Source organism: Sarcophilus harrisii, chromosome 1 (assembly GCF_902635505.1).
Source record: "Sarcophilus harrisii chromosome 1, mSarHar1.11, whole genome shotgun sequence".
Classification (NCBI taxonomy): domain Eukaryota; kingdom Metazoa; phylum Chordata; class Mammalia; order Dasyuromorphia; family Dasyuridae; genus Sarcophilus; species Sarcophilus harrisii.
This window is the reverse complement of record NC_045426.1, coordinates 679,488,166-679,509,732: the sequence shown is the minus strand read 5'-3', so window position 1 is coordinate 679,509,732 and position 21,567 is coordinate 679,488,166. Positions and strand designations below refer to the sequence as shown.

The following is a 21,567-nucleotide window of genomic DNA, read 5'->3' as shown; positions in this document are numbered from 1 at the left end:
TTCTTATATTGTTGAAAGAGCTGCAGAAAATTGTGAAACTCCTCTGGTTGTATAAATACAAAGTTGAATCATTTCAGCTGGGTCCATACTGCAGCAAGGCAACTGTTTAATGATACCTGAATCAATTCACTAACTTATTTATATCAATCCTTCCCTGTCTTCTGCTTGTTTCCCTGGTGCCTATAGACAATCTCTACCATTTTTTAAATTTAAAACACTTCACAACCCTACTTGTTATCCATTATGCTCTTATCACCTATTTTTGTGAGAAAACAATCATCTAAACCTTTACTTCCTCTCCTTTTCCTCCTTCCCAATCCCTATGCAAACTGTCCTCATCATTCACGTGAAACTGTCCTCTCACATGTTATTAATTGTCAAATACAGATGATATCTTTTAGCCTTCTTAACCTCTTTAAAGCTACGGATCCTCTTGATCATCCTTTTCTCTTGGATATTTTTTACCTTCTCTAGGTTTCATGACACTGCTCTCTTTTGGTTCTCCTTCTTTCTGTTCTCAATCTTTTTTGCTGGATCTGAGTCCAGGTTATTCTCACTAAATGGGGGTGCCCCTCAATGTTCTCTCCTTAATTATCTTCTTATATTTTTTCAAAAGCTTTGATCGACATCACATCCATTATCCTCCTCTCCTTCAAGAAAATAGAAAATTTTAAAATAATGGATTTAGAAAAAGAGGAGCCTGAATATCCCTAAGATATTGATTATTAACAATCATTTCTCTCATTATAATATGAACTTCTCTGAGGAATTTTGCCTTTCTGTCTTCAGTGCTTAGCAGTATTTGACAAATAGTAGGCACTTAACAAATGCTTGTTGACTGACTGACACATTTAGTAAGAGATAGAATTTGAATATAAAATCCTCTGACTCAGGAGTCAATGCTCTTTCCCCTATACAATTCCATATACATGATAGGTAGTTAATAATTATTTGATGAATTTAATTGAACATTTAATTATGCTTGATATATAATGAAAGGGTTACAGCCTATCCTGTGGGTGATTCCATGGTAAACTCAGCAGAATGTGAGTTCCATGAATGCAAGATCTGCTTTGCCTTTGTCTTTGTGTCCTTTGAAAATGTCTAAAATATGGGAAATGATTTTAAAAATGTACATTAATTGATTTATTGATTAGTAGAACAAACCTTCAATTCAGAGTCAGGATTCAATTCTCAGCTTGAGTCCCATCTCCACTACATACAATATGAATCAATTTGGCAAATCATAGGCTCATTTCTCTGTCCCTGAAATTCTTTTTGAAAACAAAGCTATTTGTTTAGATGAAAACTTTTTAAATTGTAGGTCATGGCCCACAAGGAGGTCTTATAACTGAATGTGGGAGGTCACAAAATTATGATTTATTATCAGTAAGTATTTTATTTGTATACCTATTTTATATACCTATATACTTGGGGTTGTATAAACATTTCTTGGGAAAAAGTAGTTGTGAGTGGAAAAAAATTTAAGAAGTCCTGGATAAGATAACCTTTCTCTACCTCTAAATGCATCTCTGTAGATGTTACTTGGAACTATTCTTTAGTCTGAAAGTGAGTGCTGGCTTCCAAAAGACAGGAAGACATCACTGGATGCTGTTTCAACAGATCTTAACTCCTATACTCTCAAGGTCTGAAAGAGTTAATTCAGAAAAGAGGGTACAATTCAAGCAAATCTGTTCTAGATCTCTGTCCACCTCATAACTATAAATGTTTTCTCCTTCCTCAAACCATAAATCTGGCATTGATTTATTTGTATACATGCTACATTCTCCTCAGTGGAATGTAAGCCTCTTGAGGGTAGGAACTATTTTATTTCTTTCTTTGAATCCCTAGCAGTTAGTATGAGACCTGGCATATGAAAGGCTCTTAATGTATATGTGTTTAATTAAATTGGGTCAATAAACTATGCAATTTAATGGCTAGAGTATATAGCCATTACTTAGACAAGTGATCACACTCAGGTAATAAGGAAATTAAATCTATTCTGATAACAAGACTGGGGGGGGGGAGGGAGAATATCCACAGTTTGATAGTAGAAACTATAGCATATTATACTCAGAGGGTTTTGGCAATCTTAGAGGCCATCAGAGTTAACCTCCTTCTTCTACTGGTTTTTTTAGATGGAGCAAACTGAGATCCAATGAGATTATATGACTTGCTCTGGGTCACAGAGTTAGTAAGCATCAAAAGCAAGATTTAAACCCAAATGTTTTTATATCAGTGAAAAGAGCCTTTAAAACCATCTAATCCAACCATCTGAGGCTCATCATGACTTTCCCAAAATCTCAAACAGGCAGGATATAACAGAACTAAGATATGATCTCATTTCCTTACATTCCAAAGTTAGCTCTTTTTTCATGAAATTGTAGATTACTTCCCTTTGGGGATCATCCCTTTGCTATTCAACTTTTAAATGATTTTAGAAGGAAATAGAAACAACCAGAAATTGCTAAAATAAACTATCTGGACAAATTAGGAATTTTATCCTTCATTCCAAACGACATTGGAAAATGCCCATCTCCTTCAGGAAGTGTTTTTGATCCTCCCAGTATGTAATAACCTTCCTTGCTCCCTCACCTCAAAGCATAAATGTTCATAGGTTGATTTTTGATTGAAAGTTTCATACTTAAACCCACCATTTGCAAAGAAACCTATCATTGACAGCCTGTGTTATAATCACAAGACGAGGTTAAACAAAGCACCCCAACCCCACTTACGATCACTCCTCCCTCCTTTCTCTATGATTTATTTTATTCTTCAGTGCCTCCTGAAGGATGGAGTCAGATATATTCCAGCTTAAAGTCTATTAGAATTCAGGAAGAGAATTATATTGTCTGTGTTGTCTAGAGAAATCTTACCCTACAAGATGCAGAAAGCTATTTCTACAATCTCGTCACATTGACTCCATCTTGGAGACTTTGACTCTGGCAGCGTCTGCATGTTCCCTGAGGAGCACAACTAGGCATCTGGGAGGCAGTGAGGTTCATGGGTTCAATCATAGTTAGGCTAGATATTTATTAGGTACCTTGACAACACCATTTATCAAGTAGCTTCATAGGTAATAGAGATGTGGTAGAGCTTTTATTTCTATAGAGAGTGAATCAAAATCCCCTCTCTATTCCCCATGGTAGGTGATAAGTAGTGTATTTTCAACAAATCTTGGCACACAAACACACATTTCACACTCCAATTTCAGTAGCATTGGGAATTTCCAGTGTGAGAACCGGACCTCCCCATGCACATAACAGCTCATCCATGATTCAGGTGATGGAGAATTATATTGGTGTGAAAAGAATTAAATTTGGATTCTGAGGACCTAGGTTCAAGGCCAGGTTCTGTCACTTGCTACCTATGTGTCTTTGGCTAGTCATATAACCTCTCTGGGTCTCAGTTTCTTCCTCTGTAAAATGATTTTGGACATAGAACTGTCTAAGAGACTAGCCAGCTTAATTCAGTGACTGGCACATTGTTTTTCAGTCATTTTCCAGTTATGTCTGACACTTCCTGACTCCTTTTGAGATTTTCTTGGCAAAAATACTGGAGTAGTCAGTCATTTCCTGCTCCAACTCATTTTACAAATGAGAAAATTGAGGCAAACAGGATTACCTAACTTGTCCATGGTCACACAGCTGTAAAGTGTTCTAGATCTCTGTGGTCCCTCTTTCCACCTCATAACTGTGTTTTCTCCTTCCTCAAACCATAAATCTGACATTGATTTATTTGTACACATGCTACACACATAGAGCACATAGAAGATTATTAATAAATGTTTGTTGATTGCAATTATGGCCTTAAGGGATTTTCTCCATGTGCATTAAAGATTAATTGAATCATCCAGGGTAATAAAAGTAGCATCATAGTGCTGGAAGACATACTATAAGCCATCTAGTCCAAACCCACCTTTTACAAATGAGGAAACTGAGGCTCTTAAGAAATTAAGTGGGTTGTTTCTTATGACATGGGAAGTAAATGGCAGAGCTAGGATTCTTTTTTTTCTTTTAAAAAAATTTCAATAGTATTTATTTTTTTCAAATACATGCAAAGATACCTTTCAACATTCACCTGTGTTCCAAATTTTTCTCCTTCCCAAAACAGCAATTAATCTGATATAGGTTAAACATGTAAAATTCTTCTAAAATATTTCAATATTCATCATGCTGCAAGAAAATCAAATTAAAGGGGAAAAATCATAACAAAGGGAAAAAAACAAGCAAAATAAACAACAGGTGAAAATATTATGCTTTGATCCACATTCACTCTCCATAATTCTCTCTCTGGATGCAGATAGCACTTCCCATCATAATCTCTGGAAATGCCTTGTTGAATTCATTGAAAAGAGCCACGTCCATCCCAGGTGATCATCACATAATCTTGTTACTGTATACAATGTTCTCTTGGTTCTGTTCACTTCACTTAGCATCAGTTGATGTAAGTTTTTTCAGGCTTTTCTGAAATCAGCCTGCAGAGGTAGGATTCTGCTAGGGTCTTCCTGAATCCAAGTCCAGAATTCTATTTATTTTATCATAGTAACATAAGAAATATGGTAACATTGCTTATAAAAGGCATTTTGCCACTGAAGAAAGACTTGACCCAGGAATCAAGAAGTTCTCAGTTCAAGTCATATCTTTGATGCATAAAAAGTAGGTATGCAGTTCATTTCTCAGTGTCCCCTGACAAATCCTCTATGAATGTAATTTATTAAATAACTTTGTCTCCACTGGTCAATGCAATTTTCCTTATCTAGAATTCTTAAATTGCAAGCTGATTTTTTAAAACAGTAGCTATAACCACATATGTTTGACTTTTGTTTTAGTTTTTGTTTTACTCTGTTTGATTACCTGTAGGAGAGATGCTCAGATACCTTGTAGTCTGCCATAAATGAAATGGATTGAAATAGCAATTGTATCAAATAAAAGGGCTCCTTAGGACAACATAAAGCCCATTGAACATGAAAGAATCCTTAGGATTACACATGGAATGGAGCTCTGGCCCAAGAGTTATCCTCCATTTTTTTAAAAAATAAGTCTACTGTGAATAATAGCTCATCCTTGCTAAATGTAGGAGATTATCCATTTTATCTCTATGCTTTTGAATTATCACCAGAGGAGAAAAGTATACTTTGATAAAAATGGACATTTGGATAGGATCCAGCAAAGAAAAGGGAGAGAAAGGAGACAAAGGAAATATCAGTTGATTTAAATGAGCATGATTCCAATCGGGTCTTACCTGTTCTCAGAAGTAGTAGATTTTCTCTGACATACATATTTCCCTGTATAATCCACACTCTCTTTAACATCCCATATGTGTGGGTTGCTGGCTCGAACACCAATAATATTCACACCTTTCTTTACCTTTGCCCTGTTGGGGAGGAAATAGGTATATTTATGAGATGAAACAGACCTGTTGGAAACTTCTTATGCTGCAATGATATTAAACCTCACTGACTATGGATGCAGGACAGAAACAGGTACATACAAGCCAGATATTAAAGCTTCACAAAGTGTAAGGAAGTTTGATATGGAGTCAAAAAGACTTGGTTTAAATCATGCTGCTAAGACTTAACTAGTTGTATGGACTTGGACCAAGTACTTACTCTCTGAGGCTCAATTTTCTTATTTATAAAGGGGGGAGGGGCAAAATATAACTAGCATTTTGTGTTTTAAGTTGAAAAGAACTTGACAAATATTATGTCATTTGATCCTCACAGCAACTCTGGAATTTGATGCTATTATTATTATTCCTATTTTACAGATGAGCAAGCTTAGGCTAAGTGTCTTGGCCAAGAGCTAGTAAGAGTCTGAAGCTAGATTTGAATCTAAGTCCACCTGTCTCTAGGCACTGGGGCTTTTTCCACTACTGTGCTACCAGTTGCCTCAAGAACAGATGCAGAAATGTTATTGTTTCTAACTGATGGGAGTGAAACTTGGGCCTTGAAGAATAATATGAATTACCATAGATCTTACAATTAATAAATACTAGTAGGAGGAGATAATATTTTAGAAACTCGGCATAGACCTACATCTCATACCTCATACCAAAATAGTGTCAAAATTAATACATGATTTGGGCATAAAGGATGATACCATAAACAAATTAGGCTAACAAGGGATAATTTAACTATTAGATCTTTGAAGAAGGCAGGAATTTATGACCAAAGAAGAACTAGAGAACATTATGAAAGGCAAAATGGACAACTTTGATTACCTTAAATTAAAAAGGTTTTGCACAAATAAAACAAACAGAGACAAGATTAAAAGGAAAGTATAAAGCGTGGAAAACTTTACAACTTGTGTTTCTGATAAAGGACTCATATATATATATATATATGTATATATATATATATATATCAAGAACTCATTTAAAAGAATACATATCATTCTCCAATTGATAAATGGTCAAAGGATATGAACAGATAATTTTCAGATGAGGAAATTAAAGCCATCTATAGTTACATGAAAAATGCTCTAAATCACTATTGATTAGAGAACTGCAAATTAAAACAAGTCTGAGGTACTACTACACACCTCTCACATTGGCTAAAATGATAGGAAAAGATAATGATAAATGCTGGAGGGGATGTGGAAAAACTGGGGCTCTAATGCATTGTTGGTGGAGTTGTGAAATGATCCAACCATTCTGGAGAGCAACCTGGAATTATGTCCAAAGAGCCATGAAGCTGTGAATACCCTTTGACCCAGCAGTACCATTACTATGTCTGTATCCCAAGGAAATCATTAAAGTAGGGGAAAGGACCCACATGTGTAAAAATGTTTGTAGCAGTTCTTTTTGTGGTAGCAAAGAACTGGAAAATAAGTAGATGATCATCAATTAGGAAATGGCTGAACAAGTTTTAGTTATATGAAGGTAATGGATATTATTGTTCTGTAAAAATTGATGAACAAGCTGATTTTAGAAAGACCTGAAAACATTTACATGAACTGATGCTGAGTGAAACAAACAGAACCAGGAATACATTGGACACAATAACAGCAAGAATGTAGGATGAACAACTATGAAAGACTCAATTCTTCTCAGTGGTTCAGTGATTCAAAACAATCCCTATAGACTTTGGACAGAAAATGTCATCTGCATCCAGAAAAAGAGCTAAGGATAGTGAATGTAAATCAACACATGCTATATTCACTTCTCTTTTCTGTTTTTTTTTTTATTTCTCCCATAGTTTTCTCCTTTTGCTCTTATTTTTCTCTCCTGACATGATTCGTAAAGCAATTTGTATTAATAAAAATAAATAAATTTACTAGGAAAAACAAATACCAGTAAAAATTAGAACCCCAGTTACTTGCCTCCAAGTCCAGTGTTCTATCTCTATACGCGGGCTTTTCAGATGATAATAGTTTGATTACAGTTAGAGTCCCTTAGATAGAATCATAGAACATTACAGCTAGAAGGTATCCATCCATCATTTTGACAAGTCTTTAATTACACTATCAAGGGGAATGTGTAGAACATTTAAAAAAAACTCAAATGATAATACCAGTTACAAGGCCTTCTGCCACCTCAAGAAAAAAGTTTTTTGAAAAATAATTTTATAGATACCTTTTTATATCAAGAATATAATTCCTCCCTCCTCATCAAAACTAACCCCAAATAAACTCTATTTATAACCAAAAATAGGTAAGTAAACTAATCAACACAATGACCACATCTGACAATGTCCATGACAGTCTGCTTTATTGTGCAAGCATATACAGGGGTGAGAGGAGTAGAGTTCATTATCTGTTCCCAAGGAACATCATTGTTTTTTTTTTATTCAGAGTTTTACTGCTGAGAGAAATAAGAGAGAGGTGGAGAAAGAGGGGGGAAGAGAGAGAGAAGGGGAGAGAGGGAGATACAGAGAGACACTTAGAGAGAAACGCAGAAACGTAAAGACAAAGTAGGCAGAATTAAAAAAAAAAGAAGGAAACAAGGAAGGAAGGAAAAAAGGATGGAGGAAATGAGGGAGGGAGATACAGAGAGATAGGGAGGGAGTAGGGAAAAAGGGAGGGAAAGAAGGAAAGAAAAGAGAAGGGAGAGAAATTTTCTTAATGTATAAATTAGAAGCTGGAATAAAATTCAAAGAATGAGGACATTAAAATATTTAATAATATTTGGGTAAAAGACCTCTGCTTATAGCTGAAGCTGTGTCTGTCTATTATAATCTATTCAGAGTTTTTTGTTCTAAAGGAATTAATTAGCTCAATGAAACTGGAATCTACTAGCAAAACATATGGTATTTTATTTTATATTTTTTTTTTACTTCTTACCATGTTATTCAGTTAATAAGCATTTATAAAGCACCTACTATATTGCAGGCAATGTGCTAAGTGCTAGGGATACAAAGAAAAGCAAAAGGCAGTTCTTGTCCTGGAAGAGTTTACATTTTGAAGGATGAAACAAGATGAAATGATGAGTTATTAGACTATAGGGGATTAAGAGAAGAATGAGAAGAAAAGAAGTGGAAACATCAATTATAGAAGGGTTTTTCAAGGAATTTCAGGCTTTTTAAGGAAATTAGCCACAAAAAGGAGGATAACAAAAGTGGACAGACAAATAAAGGTTTGGGTTTTTTTTTGTTTTTGTTTTTGTTTTTAAAAATAGGAGACGCAGAAGCATGTTTGTAGGCAGTAGGGGAGCAGCCAGTAGACAAGGTAAATGAGAATGTGAGGGTAAATAAGAGTGTGGGAATAAGAGAAGGGGAAATTTATTGAAGAAGAATCACTTAAGCATGAAGAAGGATTTGCTTGACCAGAATGATCACTACTTCATATGACATAAAATTTCAGAAGATAGTGGCAAAGGGCACCTAGGTAATAAAATAAGGAGGAAAAGGAAAGAGGGAGCTCTGAGGGAATGGTTCGGTTTTTTCCAGTTAATTATTAGGCAAAGTTATCATCTGAAAGGGAAAGGAGAGAAGGATTCATAAGAGGTTTGGAGGGGAATAAAAATGGTTTGAAATAACTGCTACCGTGAGTGGGATGGTGAATCAATTAGGGAGGAACAAAAGGGTTGCCTTGCTGAGGTGAGGGCCCATTTGAAATTATGTATACTCAATTTGTGGTGGCTTCATTCAGCACAGTTTTCTCCAGCTTTGTTCAGCATCATCTAAGAAAGAATGAAGGAAATCAGTTGTGAGAATATTTCAAGGCTCAGGTTTCGCAGGGCAAGGTCATTGATGGGATAAGATCAAGATATTCAAAAGAAGAGGCCATTGTAGAGTTAAAATGACTTATCTGGTGTCAATATAGAAGAAAGATTAATGCAGTCAGTTAAAGAATGATATTCTAGGAAAAAAATTAAAAAGTCAAGAATTCAAGGTCATGGTGAAGATGAAGACAGTGCAAGATTTCAGGGCAGAAGAGGAAATGAACTAAAAACATATTGTGATCAGATTAAGGAATTTCAGAATATGGAAATAGAACATTATTGAAGATGGCAAGAGCAAGGATATCCCCATCTCCATACTGCTGAGGTAGGGAAAAAGAAAAAGTTATGAGAAATAAGGTGAGGAAATGGGAAGTTAATGTGTTAGAATGGGAGTAAGGTTCTATTGTTTTTTTTGGGGGGGGGATATGAAAGCCACAATGTCAGATTTGTATAAGATGATTGAGGAGGTTTTTATTCTATACCAAAAAAGTTTAGGGGGGGAAAGGGAAAAGAGGTTCCATGTGCATCTACATTATATCCGGAGAAATGTTACTACTGCTATTACTCTCCTTCAATTATTAATCAACTACAATCTTCATTGCAAAAATTAAAAAAAAAAAGCAATCTCCTCCTGAAGCATTTCTCTTGATGGAAAATTTTGAAGTAGATGACTATCCAGAAATGGAATGAAAAGTTAAAATGTTTTAAAGGGTTATGAGAAGGTGGAAGGTAACAAACATTTCTTAAGTACCTACTATCAGTAATTGTAATTAAGTGCTTTACAAATATTATCTCAATATAATCTCCCAATTCTGTGAGGCAGATGCTATTATTACCCCATTTTGCAGTTGAGGAACCTGAGACAGAATTGCCTATGGTTACATAGATAGTATGTGTTTGAGGGCAAATTTGGACTTAGATCTTCCTTATTCCAGTCTCACATTCTATCTTCTGTGCCACCTAGCTACCCCATGAGTTCCTATGTGAATTACTCACAACTTTTAAATCTGGGAATTTTCTCCCCAAAGATTAAACCTGTACTAAGGGAAAAAGTGAACTTTATAGAATTTAAAAATAAAGTAACTTCTATCTTTGTTATACTGCCTTATCACATATCCTTTTGTAGAAGCAAATCAATATCAAATAATTAATGGATACCATGGAAGCACCTTGGAGAGAGACTTGTGAGCCTTAACATTAAAAATTAAAAATGCCTTAGGCTTACCCCTAGAAACTTAAGAAGAAAAATAGTTAAGCACTCTCTGGTGTCTAGGACTATCCATGTGATAGTCTTTTGAGAGAAGTGTTATGTTTGTTAATTTACCCATCTCCTCTTTATTCTAGAATACAAGGTTCTTCATTTTTCCCTTTCTGTCTCAAGTATTTAATACAGTTAAGTACCTTGCAAGTGGTCAGCTCTTCAGATATGCTTGTGGAATTGAATTGAATTATGTAATGTCTTTTTAAATTGGATTGGGTTATAATAGTTTATTATTGGAATCAGTTTTATCAACCAATGCATTTTCAACATGCTAACTTGCTAGCATGAAAAGATTTGGAATCACAGGATATTGAACATGAGCTTAAAATTTTGGCTTATCTTCTTAATGACTCTGTATATTGTTGTGAACAATGCCATTAGAAACTGAAAATGTTAAAATTATCCCCTAGTTACCAAAGGAGAGAAATAGTTATCTACCCTACTAGGTGTGGGACCACTCATGTGATGGAAATCTGAGATGTAGACCTTCCCTGTAGGATAGGTATATTTTAACGAATCACTTTATCTTTCTTTCTCAGTTTCATCACCTGTAAACTGAGGTGACCCGATCAAGTCTTCCAATGTCCTTTCCAGCTACAAACCTGTATTCCTGACCTCTGAACTCTAGGTGACAAAATCTGTGAATGGTTAAGGCTGGTGATAAAAGCACACACAATTTAGCTTTGGGGAAATGTTAATTTCCTTTCTTTTTTCTTTTTCTTTTTCTTTTTTTTTTCTTTCTTTCTTTTTTTTTGTTTATGACAAGTGAGTTAGTTAAATTTGTTAATGGAAGTTTTATAACCTACTTGTGGTGCAATAAATATAGGTTATACTGACAGCTTCATTACTCAGAGATAAACACAGCACTTGAATCCAGAGAAGATAACTTTACTCTAAGCTTATATTTTAATAATGCTTCTTTCTTAGTGCAAAAGAACTCCCCATAATTTTCTCCAGAGAATATGTACATACTATGGATGGGTAAATACAAAACCTGAGCATTCAGGGGGCTTATTCCATTTTAAAGTGATGATTCAGCATATACTTGTCACAGATGCTCTAGAGCAGGGCTTCTTAAACTTTTTCTATTTACAACCCCTTTTTACATGATCCTAGATATATAGCTGGGTAAAATAGATATATAAACAAAACATTTAATGATTATATATATACATCAATATATGTTATATATTAAATATATATATGTAACAAATAGTAACATATGTATTTATTATAAGTATATTGTGATATTACATGTTATTTCACTATAAGTTATATCACTCTATACTGATAATAAATATATATAATGTTACAACTTATTAAAGATGAAAGCAAATTTGCATACTAATAAAATGGACATGCTTGTTTATTTTTATACAAATTAAATCTTGGTGGAATATTTGTTACTTTGTACTATTTCCAAATTTTGAGCTAGCCCCACATTTGGTTATTTTTTTAAAATTTTAATAGCCTTTTATTTACAGGTTATATGTATGGGTAACTTTACAGCATTGACAATTGCCAAACCTCTTGTTCCAATTTTTCCCCTCCTTTCCCCCAGCCCCTCCCCCAGATGGCAGGATGACCAGTAGATGTTAAATATATTAAAATATAAATTAGATACACCATAAGTATACTTGACCAAACCGTTATTTTGCTGTACAAAAAGAATCAGACTCTGAAATATTGTACAATTAGCCTATGAAGGAAATCCAAAATGCAGGTGGGCAAAAATATAGAGATTGGGAATTCAATGTAATAGTTTTTAGTCATCTCTGAAAGGTCTTTCGTTGGGCGTAGCTGGTTGAGTTCATTACTGCTCCATTGGAACTGATTTGGTTCATCTCATTGCTGAGGATGGCCAGGTCCATCAGAATTGGTCATCATGTAGTATTGTGGTTGAAGTATATAATGATCTCCTGGTCCTGCTTGTTTCATGAAGCATCAGTTCGTGTAAGTCTCTCCAGGCCTTTCTGAAATCATCCTGCTGGTCATTTCTTACCGAACAATAATATTCCATAATATTCATATACCACAATTTATTCTGCCATTCTCCAATTGATAGGCATCCGCTCAACTTTCCAGTTTCTGGCCGCTACAAAGAGGGCTGCCACAAACATTCATGCACATACAGGTCCCTTTCCCTTTTTTATGATCTCTTTGGGATATAAGCCCAGTAGTAACACTGCTGGATCAAAGGGTATGCTCAGTTTGATAACTTTTTGAGCATAGTTCCAAATTGCTCTCCAGAATGGTTGGATGTATTCACAGTTCCACCAACAATGTATTAGTGTCCCTGTTTTCCCACATCCCCTCCAACATTCCGCATTATCTTTCCCTGTCATTCTAGCCAGTCTGACAGGTGTGTAGTGGTATCTCAGAGTTGTCTTAATTTGCATTTCTCCCACATTTGGTTATTTGATCCCATATGGGATCACCATCAATAGTTTTAGAAGCTTTGCTCTAGAGAGAAGGTGTTCTACCCCATAATACAAGTAGGATGAACATCCAAGAAACTATATTTTGAAATCTGAATCACAAAATCGGAATCATTCCACTATTCCTTCTTGCCACCCTTGTGGCTCATAGGATCAAGGAGACAATTCTCCACTTCTCAAATGGACCCTCACCAATTCCTGGAATCTTACTGTATGGTGGAACTTCAACTATCTGTAGTCTAACTACTACATCTCAGGTACAAAACATCAAACCAGGATTATATTTTCACCTAAATCCATCCAACCACCAATCTTCACCATTTCAATTGATGGCACCACTATGGTTCTCATTGGCCAGGTTTGCAGCATTGGCGCCTTCCTTGACTTTGCTGTTTCTTTCAGACCCTATATTCAATCAGGTCTCAAGTTTTGACCATTCAACCTAAAATCACAAGATCATGAATTTAGAGATAGAAGGGATCCCTCAAGAGCAAATTATATTTCCTCTTTCACTTTTAATATTTTGTATTAATATAATAAATCAATATATAAGTATAGGTTTTCACCATCTTCATTGTTATTGTTATTGTTATTAAATGTGATGCAAGTGAAAAGAAACAGAATTAGAATTTGAACTCGGGACATCTGCCTGCTAATTTGAATGACACTCTCTCCCCAGAAACACCTCTTGCATCTGTCTCCTGTTTTCCATTCCAGTCTCTTTTCTGTTTCTGGCCTCATTACTGCTTACCTGGACTATTGCAATAAAGCTATACTTGATTTGCCTTCTAATCTATGCTCTATCCAGTGGCAAAATTGGTATTTCTGAAGTGTGTCTCTCACCATGACATTTCCTCCATTCAGAAACATTGATGGTTCCTTGTTGCATGTAATATAATATATAAGATCCTCAGCATTTTAAACCCCCCACTTGCCTCTCAACTATCTCCCCAGCATTATTTCACATTTCTCCCCTTCCTGTACAGCATAAACTGGCCATTCTTTGTACCCAACATTCCATCTTCTACCTCTTTGTATGAGATGTCTCCCATGACAGAAAACTTTTGCTCTTCATTGGCATTTTGTAAAATATATGTGTTCCTATAAAGTAAAAACTTTACTGATCTCCTGATTATTAAAAAAAATTTTCTCTCTTGAACTTACTTTTTATTTTTATATGCTACTTAGTTCTGTTCAGGTTATAGATCTCCACTAGCATTTAATAAGCTCCTCAAAGACAGAGAATATTTTGGGGGGGAGGGTCATATTCTCTAAGAGTTAGCATGTTGCCTGGCATATAAAAATTATGAAGCTTGTCACTAATAGGTGTAGTGGATAGAGAGCAGCTGATGGAATCAGGAAAACTTGAGTTCAAATCCATCTTCAGAGACTGAGTGACCTTAGACATGTCACTTACTCTCTCTTCAGTTTCCTCAAATGTAAAAAAGAAGATAACAATAGCATCTATCTCTCAGGCTTCTTGTCAGGATCAAATAAGATTGTAAAGTACTTAGGGTAATGCCTGATACATATTATATAGTATATAAATGCTAGCAATTACAATAACTATTTATTATTTTCTTTATTAGTGACATTCATGACAGAACATTCTATCCTTCGTAGAGAGGAAGAAGAGGAAAAGTTACTGTCTTCTTCATTTTGGACACAATGCTTCTATGAATAAAGTCCAAGATTTTATTCCTTATCTTTTTGACCTTACAACATTAGTATATGTTGAATTTAAAGGAGATGGCTTAAGTGATCACTAACCGAAAAAGGTTTGAAACAGGTAAGAGCAGGTACATGTTAATAACTCTTAGCTATTAGAAATCACATTACAGATGGATTGTGTTTTTAGATTCATTGAATTTCTATTTGAATTTGAATACATAATTTGACTTTAGATATTCTCTAAGCTAAGGCTTAAAGTAGGAAACTGTCTATTATATTAGCTATATTAACTAGCTAATATAACACTCTTATAGTGTTCCTGTGTCAAGCACATTACTCTTTTGCCTCTGTATCTATCCTTTCTTTCTATCTCTTTCTGTCTCCTTGTATCTCCCTTTTTCACTCTCTCTTTCTCCTTCTTCCTTTCAACTTCTTCTCCTTCTTTCCCACCTTCTCCCTCTCCCTCTCCTTATCCATATCACTGTCCCTCTCCCTGTCCTCCTCCTCCTCCTCCTCCTCCTCCTCCTTCTTCTTCTTCTTTTCCTCCTGTCCTTTCTTCTCCTCCTCCTTCTCCTTCTCCTTCATATTCTTTTCTCTATATCTCTTTTCTGTCTCTGTCTCTCTGTGTGTGTTTCTGTCTCTCTCTTTCCCTACCTCTCTTGTGTCCCCATATTTCCCTACATGACAACGACAAACAGATTGAGCCAAAGTATGATACAGTGGAAAGGGTACTGGATTTGAACTCAGAGCACCTAGATTTAAACCCCTCATTCTTTTTATTACCTATATATAACATTGGATAAATCACTTTATATATCCAAAGCTTCAGTTTCCCCATCTACAAAACAATGACCTCTAAGTTTCTTTTTAGTTCTAGATTTATGACCTAACTTCACATTTTTCTAGATTAATTTTAACAAATACCCTCCCACTTACTGCCTTACTTTTCTTATACATTATATACATATTTTTTTTACAAAACAAAACAAAAACTTTGTATCACTTGGTCTATCAATAAATATTTATTAAATGTTTATAATGTGTCAGGCACTGTGTTAAGCATTGGAGATAAAAATGAAGGCAAAACAAAACAGTCCCTGCTCTCAAGAAACTTATTTTCTAATGGGGGAGATAACACAGAGAAAGATAAATAATGTAAATAGATCTTAATCTCAGAGAAAAGACACTAACAATAGTGTTGAGTAGAGCAGAGAGCATTTCTTGTCAAAGGTGGGATTTGCAATGAGCCTTGAAGGGATCTAGGGAAGACAGGTAAGGATATGAGAAGGGATATTGTTTAGATTGCAATTTCAGTTTTGGGAAATAGTTTGAATGAAAGATATAATGTAATTTTGCTTGGTCTGTTATCTTACTGGCATGAATATTCCAACTGGGAAAATGGCAACTCAATCCATTCATTTCCCTCATCCCATGCAACTCTTACTCATGTCCTCCATGAACTTTCATGGGAGGCCCAAGCAACATGATGAGAACCTTTTCAAAATTTTTGTGTTTTTATTCATTGGCCATCTCTAATTCAGACTACACAAATAGAACTATTCCTTTAGCATTCATCAATTTATTTCATGATATTTTTAAAGATGTGTCATGAGTACATTTTTGAGAGTTAGTTGTCAAACAGTTATCAGCACACCAGCATACATGTACATGGGTGCTACTTTTTGTATCTTCAAAGAACTACATAAGAAATATGTGTTCACTTAGAAATTGTGATATATCAGGCAGATTCATAGCACTAGACTTGGAAATAGGAAGATTCATATCCATGAGTTCCAATCTGGCTTCAGCCATTTATTAAGCATGTGACGGGCAAGTCACTTTGCTGAGAGACCCTCCAAATAATTTCACGAAGGTCAGACAAGACTGAAGTGAATTAACAATAACAACTGTAATAAAATAAAACTATATATCAAAAGAAATGGATGAATTTATGAATTTGGAGAAACTTGGAAAGACTTATATGAACTGACACAAAGAAAAGTAAGCAGAACCAGTAGATTTTGCACAGTGATCAGCATATAGAAAAATAGAAAACAAAACAACATAACATTTTCAGAATGGTAATGAAGAGAACAATCATGACTTCACAGAACTGCCTGTAAAGCATGTCTCCTGCCTAAAGAAGTAATCTACTACAGGTAGTGAAAAAGACATAAAATGTTAAATATGGCCAACTGTTATTTCACAAAAGAAACATTGACTTAACTATGATTCTTTTACAAGGGATCTTAGTACATAGCAGAGGCTTAATAAATGCATATGGAATTCTATTAGAAGTTAGGGGTGATTAGTGATAATAATAAAATAAAAAATGTTTTCCCTCAGTAAGAGGTAATATGGAATAAAAGATATAAGATGAGCCTTGCATTCGGAAAGTCTAAGTATCCTGGCCCTTTCTATAATATATACAAGCTATGTGACCATTGACAAGCCACATAAGTTCTCAGTGTCCTTGGTGACTTTCAAAGACTTTAAGTTATTGATGAGTTGCCCTTTTGTAGAACTGAGAAGAGTTTTCACATTAGGTATTCTACACCCTGATAAAACTGCAGGATTTAATGCCCCCATAAAAGGCAGAAGGAATAAAAATGGAAGGGAAACTAAGTAAGAAAGGCTCAGATCTAGGCTCTTCTTAGCTAGTCGGCCTTAGCATTGGATTGGGAAACAGACACTGGACTAATATGCCCTAGAAGCAATGGTTTCAGATGATAAGAGACTAATAGCCAGCCCAGTTCAGAGGTTCCAAATGGAGAAAAGAGCTGAATCAATGAAGACTATAAAGTACAACCAAAGGAGCCATGAGGGTCTCATGCTCCAGCCCCTACCAGGTTGTGCTGATAGAGCTCTCTTTCTTCCATTGGGCCCTAGATGAGTCAGCAGGACTTCAGCTCATTAAATATGGCCTCTGGGCTTTCTCCACCAGCACACACAGATGTTTGATGGATTTCTGGGAAAGAAACAAAAAAGTGATTTCCTGGCTAAATATTTTCTGCATATGTTCTGATTTACTTCAGGTCACCTAGACTGTGTTGTTTCCAGGCATAAGGCCTTGAATTGGGCAGCTCTGTTACACAAAATAACAGAAGAAATAACTGTACATGAGACAGTAGGATTAAAATTCACTTCCTGACTGCTTGCTGTCAGATCCTGAGCAATATAAAACTTTTAAACTCTACAGTGGAAAGAGTGTTGAATTTGGAGACAGAGGATCTGGGTTCCAAATCTCTCTCCGACTCTTAACTAGTTTTGTAAACCCAGGCAGGTCAATTAATTAATAAACAATTATTACGCACATACTATTTTTCTAAGCAAGTCAATCAGTTAATAGTTATTAAGTTCCTACTATTTTAAAGGTACTATGCTAAGTGCTGGGGATAGAAAAAAAGAGCTAAAAAGAATTGTTTCCCTAAGGAGTTTACAATAAAATTAAGGAGACAATCTACAAATATATAAACTATAAACAGGATAAATAGGAAATAATTAAATGAGAGAAGGCATTAGAACTGAAGAGCTGGGAAAGACTTCCTGAAAAGATGGGGTTTTAGCTGGAACTTAAGGGAAGCCAAGGAGGTTAGTAAATAGAGTTAAGAAGACAGGGATGGGAGACAGCCAGAGAAAATACCTGAAGTCAAGAGATGGAGTGTCTTGTTCATGAAGCAATCAGTGTCACTGGTTCAAAAAATATGTAGTGAGGAATTAGGCATAAGAAGATTGGAAAGATAGGAAGAGACTAGATTATGAGCTAATTTAATTTTTCTCAGCCTTAATTTCCTCATCTGTAAAATGAGAATAATAATACCACTTGCCTCACAGTTTGTTGTGAGAATCAATACAAATACAATTGTGTGTGTACATATATATACATATTATATATATATATGTGTGTATATATATTGCTTTGCAAACCTTGAAGCACTGTAGAAATGCTATTATTATTGTTATTGACATTATACCTCTCCAAGTTAATTCCCTCATCCATAAGATGCAGGTTAAATTCTACTTGTACAATATACTTTATTGAATTGTTGCAAGGAAAACTTTTTTATATACCTTAAAGTATTGTAAAAATGTGAATTATCATAATTCAATACTTCAAGCATTTGTGGACGGAGATATGGGTCCTTCTCCTATTTATACAGATTGTAACTTATCTGCATTGTAGAAAACAGTCATTAGATGTCACTGAGACTGAAAATGCATTACCTCATGGCCAATATAGTAAAGAGCCCTTCTGAATGTAATAATGCTGATTCTTCAAAGGCAAATATATAGTCCTTCACTGTATTGCACTTGAAGCTTTTCCCCATTTAGAAAGGACTGCCAGAGTCTGTGTTCTAATAGTGCTGCAAAACCAAAGGTAAACTCTACTCTAAAAGGATGCATCAGATTAAATAAGACTTAGAAAGTTAGGATGTCAGCTCATCAAGAGTTGGGACCACACCATTCTTTGTACTTGTATTCCCACAACCTAATACAGTGCTTGGCACTCCTTAGATCTTTCCTATCTTTGATTTCTTATGGTAAAATAATACTCCCTTTCCTTTAGACACTACAATTTATTCTATTGCCTAATAAGGAAAATAAGATAGAAACAGGAAGCATTAGAAAATTTTAAAAAATTTAATTCTTTGATCTATATATCTCCTAAGTCTTTTTTATAGTCATAATGTAAAAACTAAAAAGTAATGCATTATAATGCATTGTATATTATAAAAATATATGAAAAATATTATAGTTTTATCCACCCCAGTTGATGGTACTACTCTCCAATTATCTTATAGCTATGTATTTATTTTTATATACTTGAGAGTATGCATATATGCACACATCTCTCTCAAATCCAGTATGCTTTTTTCACCTAAAATTATATTAATACCTTTTGTTTTGATATCACCTTCATTTCCCAATATATTATCCATGTTCTCTCTCACATAGCAAGTAAGCTATCTATTTCTATTGTATTCTTTATTTTTTTCTTTATTTTCTCTCTTTTTATCATCTCTTCATTATTCTATTTTCATGTATCTTTCATCCATCTCTTTGTCATCTCTCTCATTTATCTCTTTCTCTATTGAGAATCTTCCTTGACTGTATGTAAGCACCTTGAAGGCAGAGGCTATTTCAATTGCCTTTGTATCCTCAGTACCTGGCACATGACAGGTACATAATAATTCTTTTTTGTCTGAACAATTGAGCATACAAAGTAGAATGTAATAAGTTAATTAATGGATCAACAGGCATTTGTTAAATACCTAAACTCAGGCTTTGTGCTGAATACTGGAGATATGAAGATAAAATAAAATAGTTCTTGCCTTCAAGGAGCTTATGCTCTCTCATAGGAACATATACATACATATAAAATAGATTTTTAAAAAATACATGCAAAGAATGAAGTCAGAGGAAAAAAACATGTATAGAGCCATCAGTTGGGAATTGACCAAACAAACTGAGGTCTTTGCATTAATGGAAAGGGGTTGTGTAGTAAGAAATTAATAGCATAAGATATTCAGAGAAACATGGGTAGACTTTGATGAACTTATATATAGCAGAGAAAATATAACCAGAAGAATAATACAGAAAGCAACCATCACAATGTCCTTGAAAACTAAGGTTGTATTGAAAGTTTTATGTCTATGCTATGACTTCTTAGAGGGTAGCTAGGAAATACAATGAATGGAATGCCATGCCTGGACTACAGATGATTCTTTCTCCTGAGTTAAATTCTGGCCTTAGACACTTACTGAACATGGGATAATATATTGGTAAATGAAAGTAATATAAAACACTGGCCATAGTCACTGACCTGTGTTTTATATTTTATTTTGTTAAAATATAAATATACTAATATTTAAATGTTAAATTGTTTATATCCCTGAATATGAAAACAATATCTGTAATTCTTGAGAACCGTATCTGTCACTGGGGAAGACAATGGACTAACCATTCATGGTTGTGAATGGACCCTAATGAGTTGACATCAAAGAAAAAGATATTAAGGGGTGGGAAAAAATCTGTACTAGAAAAAGAGGAAAGAAGAGGTATAATGGAACAATTAGTTCATATGAAGAGGTGCAAAACACCTATTACAATGGAGAGGAAAAAGGGAGGGGGATGAATATTGTCTGAAACTTAATCTTTAGTTTTGGCTTTAAGAAGGATTTATTTAATCATTCAGTTGAGTATAAAAATTTATTTTATCATAATGAAGTAGGAAGAGAAATAGGAAAATAAAAGGGAAAAACAGGATAGAATGGAAGGCAGAAACACTAAGGAAAAAGGTAAGAGAAGGAAGGAAGGATTGATAGGAGATAAGGTAGTAAGTAGAGTGGGGTAAAAATATTACTAAGAGAAGAAGGGAGGGTTAAAAAAAAAACAAAGGACTAAGGACAGGGTGGAAAGAGAGAACAAAAGTATATACAGGAGAGAAAATGGGAGGGAGGGAAATACAGAGCTGGTAATAATAACTGTGAATGTGAATGGGATGAAATCTTCCATCAAATGGAAGCAAATAGCAGAGTGGATTTAAAATAAAAACAGAATCCTAAAATATATTGTTTACAAGAAACACATTTGTCACAGAGAGACAGATACAGAGTAAAGGTAAAAGGCTGGAACAGAAATTGTCATGCTTCAGGTGAAGTAAAACAAGCAGGGGTAGCAATTCTGATCTTAGATAAAGCAAAACTAAAAATAGATCGTATTAGCCCATCAGTTGGAGAATGGCTGGATAAATTGTGGCATATTAATATTATGGAATATTATTGTTCTGTAAGAAACAGCCAGCAAGATGAATACAGAGAGGCTTGGAGAGACTTACATGAACTGAAGCCAAGTGAAATGAGCAGAACCAGGAGATCATTATACACTTCAACAACAATACTATATGAGGATAAATTCTGATGAAAGTGGATATCTTTGGCAAAGAGAAGATCCAATTCAGTTCCAATTGATCAATGATGAATAGAACCAGCTACATCCAGAGAAAGAACACTGGGAAATGAATGTGGACTACTT

General features: G+C 34.8%; 1 protein-coding gene across 1 annotated transcript in view; it reads right to left on the bottom strand.

Moving 5' to 3' along the window:
* Positions 1 to 21,567, bottom strand: part of TMEM132D (transmembrane protein 132D) — a 910,611-nt gene that overhangs the window by 497,768 nt on the left and 391,276 nt on the right. The window contains exon 3 of the mRNA XM_003760941.2: positions 5,245 to 5,376. Within this exon, the coding sequence (XP_003760989.1) occupies positions 5,245 to 5,376 (132 nt within the window). The remainder of the gene's footprint in view (positions 1 to 5,244; positions 5,377 to 21,567) is intronic.